The sequence below is a fragment of the Bidens hawaiensis genome, unplaced genomic scaffold (genome assembly GCF_021521415.1).
Source record: "Bidens hawaiensis isolate Kalapana, Puna unplaced genomic scaffold, B.hawaiensis_p1.1 tig00052073_1, whole genome shotgun sequence".
NCBI classification, from domain to species: domain Eukaryota; kingdom Viridiplantae; phylum Streptophyta; class Magnoliopsida; order Asterales; family Asteraceae; genus Bidens; species Bidens hawaiensis.
This window is the reverse complement of record NW_027499331.1, coordinates 52,440-62,006: the sequence shown is the minus strand read 5'-3', so window position 1 is coordinate 62,006 and position 9,567 is coordinate 52,440. Positions and strand designations below refer to the sequence as shown.

The 9,567-nt window shown below is 36.6% G+C and overlaps 1 protein-coding gene across 1 annotated transcript; it reads right to left on the bottom strand.

The window, feature by feature from the left end:
• Positions 1–314: 314 nt before the first annotated feature.
• LOC143599366 (uncharacterized) lies at positions 315–1,814 on the bottom strand. Its single transcript, XM_077077341.1, has one exon. The coding sequence runs from the start codon at positions 1,812–1,814 to the stop codon at positions 420–422; it is 1,395 nt and encodes a 464-aa protein (XP_076933456.1). The 3' UTR covers positions 315–419.
• Between the last annotated feature and the right edge of the window lie 7,753 nt (positions 1,815–9,567).

Below are 9,567 nucleotides of genomic sequence, written 5' to 3'. Positions count from 1 at the left end.
TGGCCGCTAGTGTTTGCTAGCTTGCCTTTCTTAATGAAAGTTGTCGTTAAAAAAAATTGAATTTTACTTAAAAAAAAATAAAAAAAGCTACATGAAAATACACCAAACATCCACCAAAATAACTCCAAACAAACAGCTTTAGTCAATACCAAATTCATCACCAATATGTCTAGTGCTGAATCAGCTCTTAACAAAGCTCCAAGTGTTACAGTCAATACCATATGTTATATCAATCAAGCTTCTAACACCAACACAACAAATGTTTATAAATGCATATGCTATAGAAATCTAGATAACCCTTTAAACTATCATCATATGCTGCAAATTAAACAACTCACTTAAGTGATGTTAATCTGAATTTCATTTATAAATATCATCCTAAAAACAAAATTTTCTCAAAAATACATACCCAAAAACGATCAACTACAAACCGGACATCGAACAAGTCCATTCTCATTACAATCACTACATTTCACAATAACAGTTTTCCCCAACTGATCTCCATCACTTTCATCAATTTCTTCCTCCACATTCATCACCAATTTACAACTTCCATTACAACCAGAACAAGGCAAGAATCTTGCACCACCACAAGTCTCACACACATACCCTGGCTTTAACTTAGTCAACCCTTCAAGCAATTGACCCAAACACCCATCTTCAACTATCCTCAAAACCTCATCTGATCCACCTACATACCTCCCCTTCACAAACACTCTTGGTGGCACACATTCCTGCTTATCTTTCCCCTTCATCAGCTCCCAAAGCTCTTCCTTAAATCCTCCGTCCATCGATATATCCCGCTCGCAGAGAAACAATCCGGATTGTTCTAACACCGCCCTCACCGCATTACACGCCTCAAACGTCTTGCGTACACCACGCAATGTCGTCGTATAGATCACCAACTTGTTTTCCCCCTTCGGTGGGCAGAGCGGTTCGAACCCGGATAAATAATCCGGTTCCGAAACCACTGGTTTGGTAAAGATTGGATTTTTATGATCCGGGCTTGGGTTTTCTTGAAATGCTGAAATTATGGGTTTGGTAAAGATTAGATTTTTATCATCAGAATTTGGGTTTTCTTGAAATTTATGATCAGGGTTTGGGTTTTCTTGAAATTCATGATCCGGGTTTTGGTTTTCTTGAAATTTATGATCGGGGTTTGGGTTTTCTTGAAATTCATGATCCGGGTTTTGGTTTTCTTGAAATTTATGATCTGGGTTTGGGTTTTCTTGAAATGTTGAAACCAAGGGTTTGGTAAAAACAGAATTTTTACAATTAGGGTTTGTAAAAATCGGATTCTTATGATCCGGGTTTGGGTTATCTTGAAATCTTGAAAACCCGGGTCGGGTAAAGATCCGATTTTTATGATTAGGGTTTGAGTTTTCGTGATTTCGATCAAATGGGTATCTAAAAGGGGATGGTTTGGAAGACTGTGGGGTGAAATTGAAGGCTTCTGGGGTGGAATCAAGACCAGCCATGAGTTCCCATGAGTTGATGACGTCATCAGGTGGTGAACCAGAGGTGAACCGGGGTGGAGTGGGTGCAACGGTGGTCGGAGAGGCTGGTGGGTCAAGGGTTAGAAGGCCATAAGTGGTGGAAGTGAGGGAGACTATGTGGTGGGTGAAGTCATCATCTTGGTTGAGTAGATTGGATGAAGTGGTGTGAAGATGAAGGTTGATGGAAACTGATGGGACGATGGGGGTTGAATCAAATGTGAGGTGGTTTGTTGAAAATGATTTTAAATGTTGGGTTTCGCGCCTGAGGTTTGAATGCAGGTTCATGGATTGTAGTAACTGGAAGGCTTGTGCTGTCATTATCATATTATATTATGGATTGAATAACTATGTGACTATTTAATGCATAATTTATTACTTTATTAACATCTCATAGTAAGTCCTTTTTTTTATTTTTTTTTTCCTTTTTACCTCTTTTGTGTTGTAGCTGAGATGCGGTAAGAATTCAGCCGATATCTATTTGATTTTTTTTGGTACGGCCGATAGGCTATGTAAAAAATGAAAAAAGTTGAATAACTCAAAAAATAAAGTTCTAATATGAATATATGATGAAAATGATATCTAAAAGAATCATGATATCAAATGCTTGTAATTAATTTTTATGTCTTTTGTAATAAAATAGCCAAGCATAACAATCATATAACACTTTTTAAAAAGATTACATTGGATAAAAATATTATTATTGAAATAAAGCATTTTATCAAACTTAATTGCTATTGCTATTAATTAAAATAATAATTATTAACTTATTTAAGAATCAAAGTTAATCTCACTTTATTGTTATTCTTATTGAATACTTAATTTTAACTTATAAATGATTTAACTAAGGTTGTGTTTGTTTTTGTTTAAAACTTTTACAGGAGGCTTATGTCTGCGGGTGTGCAGACATAAGCTTCTGAATACTGTTTGTTTTTTTTTTTAAATAAGATCTGCAAATTGCTTTTATGGTCTTAAAAAAGAAGCTATTGTTCAACTTCTTCACACATCTTCACACTTCTTAACATTCTACCAACACCAAATGTCCAACACCACCACCACCCATCATGCGCCGCCACCACCACCACCGTCCACCACCACCCACCGTCCGCCACCACCACCACCACCGTCCACCACCACCCACCGTCCGCCACCACCACCACCCACCACCACCACCACCGTCCACCACCACCACCCACCGTCCGCCGCCACCACCGCAGACCTTTAGCCTTGAAGACTGTTTGTTTTTTTGAAGACATTTCATTAAAAAAACGTCTGCGCGCTATCTTCTTGGTGCAAACTTGGACCATAGTCTTCCAGCATCTTCTAAACTTATTATTTCCATCAGATATAAAAAAAAACCCTAGCCAACAACTCTCCTCTCCTCTCTTATCCTCACATCTCCTTATCTTCACCTTCAACCTCCCTCACTGCCGCCGCCGACCACCCAACCCGCCGCCTGCCACCCTACCGCCACCGCCTACTCCGCCGCCTGCCACCCTACCGCCACCGCCTACTCCGCCGCCTGCCACCCTACCGCCACCGCCTACTCCGCCGCCTGCCACCCTACCGCCACCGTCTACTCGGCCGCCATCTGCTCCGACTCCCTATCCATGTACACTAATTGTTAATTAATTGTGTTTGTTTAATTGATTTGGTTTTTTAGGTCTTTATTAATTGATTTGTTCAATTAGTTTATTAGGTTTTTATTAATTGATTGTTCAATTGAGTTGTTAATTGATTAGTTTTTTTAGGTTTTTATTAATTGATTTTTTTAATTGGGTTATTAAGTTTTTGTTAATTGAATTCTTGTTAATTGATTTGTTCAATTGAGTTGTTAATTGATTGGGGATTTTTTGTTCAATTATAATTTTGCATAATTGTTCAATATTATTAGTTTTTAATTGAAAGAAGTTTATAGAAAGTTTAGGCTTATAAAAAGTCTATAGAAAGTTTTTAGTTGAAAAAGGTTTGTAGAAAGTTTAGGTTATTGGGTTGTGAGTTGTTTTTAAGCCAAATTTTCGAAAGTAGATAAATCATACATAATGAATGAAACGAGCCAAAACTCGACCTCGTAAGTAGTTCATATATAATTAAAAAAAAGTGTTCGGGTTATACGGGTTTGGGCTTCCATGAATTAATAAAAAAAAATGTTCGCTTTTCTTTTTTGTGTTCAAAAGTAAGACAATAAATGTTTGGGTTATTTTTATTATCGGGTTTGGGTTAGCTTGGGTCGGTTTGGGTTAGTTTGCGTCATGTTGTTTGGTTTTTGTTTGCATTAGTTCGGATTATTTTGGGTTGTTTGGATTATTCTAACTTGTAATTATTTGTTTAGATTTGGCAAAACTTGGCAATAGCTACACTGATGGAACTTGACGATTTGATTATGAGATTAATGTCAGAACTTTTTTATAGATTGTTTGTAAGGACCTAATGATTCTCTTACATGTTAATCTTGGATTATATATTTTGATATTGTGAGTATTTTTAATTATGGATAATTTGTATTTTTTGGTATAAAATTTGGATTTATATACCTTTAATTGTTACTGGATAATTTGTATTTTTGGTATAAAGCTATATGTTAAAAGTTTTAAAAGTCTGCAGACGTTAAAAAACAAACAGTCTTCTTCTTGCAGAGTGCAGAGGTTTGGTCCACCTCTTCTGCTACAGATGTCTGCAGATATGGTCCGCAGACTGCAGACATTTTACCTCTTAAAAACAAACAACACCTTAAATTGCTGAAACTGTAAACTTAAAAAAAATATCAAAAAATGTCGCATAGCTAAGGCACACATAAGCATTCCAATAACTTGTTCTTTTGAAATGAATAAGTTTGCAAATTACTAGGTAATGCAATTGGTTCCGTTAAAATGTTAGAGCATTCCCAGTGGTTTCTTCAAATTATGTGAGAGAGATCTCTATTTTTTAGAGATGGTTAAAAGTGGTTGTGAGATGAGGAGAGAGAAAATGTTATTGTTCATGGTTAAATTTGGAGAAACACACTGTTCACCTCTATAATTTTTTAAAGTTTTTAAAAGTGATTGTGAGTGAAGGAAAGAGAAAAGATAATGATAAAAGTATAAAAAAATATTATTTAATTGAAAATGAGAGAAAAAGATGGTGTTTTTAGTATAATTATAGAGATGGAGATGGAGAATCAACCGGAAATGCTCTTAGAGCTTAAAAAGGAGAATAGATTTTGATACGAAGCGGACCGAATTAGATAAAAAATAGTTTTATTTAAAAAGATTACATATCTTTCACTTGGGATACAAAATAATAAAAACTGAAGCTAATTGAGCTATCTAATCTTAGCTCAAGCTCGGCTTATCTACAAACCCCGAGCCGACTCATTTAAAAACCATGCTAATCTCGATCGAGTTTCGAGTCACTGGCTGTTTATCACTAGTGAGGCTGCGTGCTATGATGGGGGGCTTCGAAACCCCTCCAAAGTGCCACTTCAGCGCCACGTGGGCACTGGGGGCATCGAAGCCCTAGGGTATAATGCCCCTCTATGGTGAGGGGGCTAAGAAGCCCAACCTTTTTTCTTTTTTCTTTTTTTTTCTATAAAACAAAAAAACCAATACAATAATAAAAAGAAATACAATAATACAAAATAAAAATAAAAACCATACAAATAAAAATAAAAAAAACATACAATAAAAAAATGATAATATACCTAGTATTCGTCTTCCTCGTCCTCGTTTGCATATTTGGTCAATATTTGGCTTTTCTTTTTTCCATCACCGCCCGCGACACAGGATCTAGATGCGATAGATCTTTTGTGAGGAGCTCGAATTCCTTTTGTTTCTTTCGCTCTTGGTGCATCGCTTTGTAATCCGCAAGCATCGCCTTTCTTTCTTCGTGCATTTTCATGAGGCCCTCCTATTTTTGTTTTTTAATGTCGGCAATCTCGGCTAGCCTCAGCTCCAAGTTTTCAAGATATGATCTTATGTCGGAACTCTTAGATTATGTGGTTCTGGACGAAGATCCTCCACCTCTAGCCGCCGCCTTGGCTTTATCTCTTCCTACCGGCCGTGGCAACTCATCTGGTTCGTCAAAAATTAATTCCAGATCCAACTCGTTTAGATTAAGTTGACAACGACCATAGAACATGGGCTGAGACGGTGATTGATTGGCCAAAGTAGATGTGACATTTGTCAATTTCGGGTTATTTTATACTTGTATTCTTAATGTAAACCCGACCCGTTTTGTATCCCGAACCTTTCGATATTATCAAAATGATGAATTGTATGTTATATATTTGTTTTATAGTTGTTGGATAAAAAAAACACCCTTTTCGGTTCTTAAAATTCCCCGAAAACGCTCAAAACGAACTCCAGGGACTAAAACTACCAAAATGGAGACTTGAAGGACCCATTTGTAGTTTGTGATTTCTTGGGTCTATAACCAACCCATTTAATGAAACACCCTTTATGAAAGACCCATTCAACTTTCCCTATATATACACACCCATCTTCTTCATTTGTGCTTGCTCATTTCTTCATTTCTCTCTCAAATTCTTGAATTCTAAGGTTGTTCTTCATAAGCTAATCTTTCATTTTAACTAACTTCTCAATACTTAAAGCTTGATGTTACAACATATATATAATATACACTCCTTGTTTACCTTCGGTCTTTCATTTCTCCGGTCTCGGCCGGTTGAAATGTCGGGCTAGTAAGGCAAGGTTACATGGAGGACTTTGTAGTCCTTGTTTATATATTTAACAAATCTAACCATATAACTTGTTATACTTGCTTAACTTCTACATATTTTAGTTTATTGTTCATATTTGTCAAGTTCCATGGTATTGGGTATGTGGTGACTAGCCTTGGTTTCATCCCGAATTGAGAACCGAACCAAAAACCGAACTTTTGTTTAAAAGCATTATTGTTAACTTTTTGAATGTAAAACTTGAGTATTATTATTTATAAGTTATTTTACAAGTTCCATGGTAATTGGGTATGTGGTAACCATCCTCGGTCTTATTCCGAGTCAAGGACCGAACCAAAAACCGAACTTTTGTTTAAAAGATTTATTGTTAACTTTTTGAATGTAAAACTTGAGTATTATTATTTATAAGTTATTTTACAAGTTCCATGGTAATTGGGTATGTGGTAACCATCCTCGGTCTTATTCCGAGTCAAGGACCGAACCAAAAACCGAACTGAACCGAGTTCACTCGCTTAAGACACACAAGTGTGTTTTTAGCCACCAAAACTCATATTTTTCTTCAAGATTATATTTTAAATCAATTTTAGTTAATTTCTAAACATACTTTTCATGTCGGTAACCAACTTGATCTTATAACAAGTTCGAACCGATAAGGTCGTATACTCGCTTAACGAACGTTAAGGTTCTTCACAATAGAACTACATACTTGGTTAAGTCTATTTTGATTTTATTGAGTTATCTCATAACATTTATTATTTTAGGAAGTTAACTGTGAGCTTGGTCAATTATCAAATCTCGAACCGACAAACCCGAACACTCGTTTAAACCTCATTTTGGTATTCTTATAACCAAGGGTTTTGCAATATCGCATTTTAACCCACATTATTACTTAACATAGGTTGAGTAAAAAAAGAAAAAAACTAATGAATAGAATATCGAGACCCGGTTTCGAGTAAACTTATTTTACAAAACTCGTTTATTTAATTTCTCAAATATTTACATTTTAAATCCTAAACTTTATTTATTTACTTTATTTGTCATGTATTTTATTTTAAACCCTTTCAAGACTACTTACTAATACGAGACCCATTTAATATAGGTCTTGCTCGTTAAACCGATCTCTCCGATTATTCACGACACTATCTTTCAAGTTACTTGTTAATGTGAGTACTTTTTCATCCCCCGTTTCCCATCTTTCGTTTTGGGGGTGGCATTGCATACTTATTCAAATTCAAATGATTTATACTTGAGTCTTAAACCACAACACGTATTGTATATGTTTACTTAAATAAATGCTCGATTTGGTGTTATATGCTTTACATGATTATGTGCAAATTCTTGAATGCTAAGGCGGGTAGCCTCTTGAATGCTAAGGCGGGTAGCCTCATCAAAGTATGATCATACGTTAATTCCGACTATATATGGTATCCCCATATAGAAAGGTGTCGTCAATGTATTCTTATTGACGATTTCATTATTGTCGTCAATGTATTCTTATTGACGGTTTTATTATCTAAATTGTTGCTATTATTTATTGTTTTCATATACTAGTTTTGGATTTCATACTATATACTTATTGTCCAAAACTATGAAAATTGCTCACCAACCTTCGTGTTGACAAACTCTATTTTATGCAATGTTACAGGTTTGATGTTAGCTTGATTGGATTACTTGAAGAAACTTATTATCTTGGCTTTAGGATATTAGAAAATAAAAGAACAAGTTATTTGTTTATCTATCTATTTGGCATTTTGTATGAACAATTGTTGTGTTATTTATTATGATATGGATTTAAATGAGTTTCTTAAATATTGTAACTTTATAGTGTCATTGTGCAATGAGCAATCATGTCGCGCCTCGACGTTTCCGCCTTCATTGGTCGGGGTGTGACAGTAGACGTTGTCTTTGACCGTTTGGACGGTCGCGGTAGTGATGATGTCGGGACCGGATGCCACTTTGGCGAGCTTATGCATTGTCTCCAAATATCCAACATGCTAAAATCTGTTTTATAAAGGGCTCTGTATTGTTTTAAGCATGCCTCCAACACATCGGCATCGCTCATGCCGCTTTTTCTGTTGTTCACAACGCGGGTGTGAACGTCTGTAAAGTCGGTTATTTTTGTGCGTAATGACTTCCATTTGTTGTAGACGGAATCATTCCCGCGATACTCTCCTCGACCCATTAAAGCAAAGAACTTGGTGCGTATTTGTACCTAAAACACCGGCTAATGTTTGTCGTCACCTTCGATTCATATAAAAGCTTAATATTAGTAAACAAAAAATATAACATGGAAAACATATAAATATTTTTATAATATACCTTGAATCGAGTCTTCGGAAGAGTCGATCCACGCTAACGCTAACGCCATTTCCTCGTTCGCTTCCCACATTTGTCGTTCGACCTTTTCGGTTGTTCGAACGTCACCCGGGTTCTTTTTTCTATGACTTCTTTTTGGATGCCGGATTTGCGTTTCGGGTACTTGTGTTTCGGGTATTTGGGTTTGTGGTACTTGCGAGGACGTATACGACATTGGCGCCCAAAAGAACATATCGGGGGTAAACGGTGGCATGGTGGAGGAATCATCGGTCGTTGTTGGTTTGCATAGAACAGGTTGCTAAGGTCGACGTTATTTGCGAGCAAACTAGCCCACCACATACAACTCGAATCCCACGGGTTTTGATTCTGGTTTGGGTTTGGTGTTGAGCTTGAGCTCGTGTTCGGGTTCGGGTTTGGGTTCGAGTTAGGATTCATGATTTGGTGTGAAGATGAAAGTTGTGAAGATTGTTAAATTTGGTGTGAAGATGGTTAAATTTGATGTGAAGATAAAAGTTGTTTGAGTAAAATTGAGAAAAATGTTTGAATTTCTATAGAAATGTTAATTCTAATTTTTTTTAAACGGATATAAATTTGACCGTTGGGGTGCCCCCCCCCCCCCACCTCCCTTCCGCGCCCAGCGTCCCCTCCACCGCTCCCCCCTCCGCGCCCCACCAAACCGCGCCCCCGGCGGTGTTTGAAGCCCACTGCGCCCCACCTAACCGCGCCCCCCCCCGGCGGTGTTTGAAGCCCACCACGCCCCATAGCGTTAAGTCTGATGGTCATTATTTCCCCTAGTGTTCATGAAAAGTAAGCTCAAATATAGATGTGCCTTGCACATATCGATTTTGGTGGACTCTTTTGGGTCGTCCCATGTTGTTTCGAAGAGATATGCTAGATTACGGCCCAAGTAGGCAAGTACAGCCATCATTTAAGAGAATTGGCAATTAAAAAAGTACTATTTGGATGGATGGCACCCTTTTGATTTCATTATTATTATTATTATTATTATTATTATTATTATTATTATTATTATTATTATTATTATTATTATTATTATTATGTTTCTACTCTTAATATAAGTTA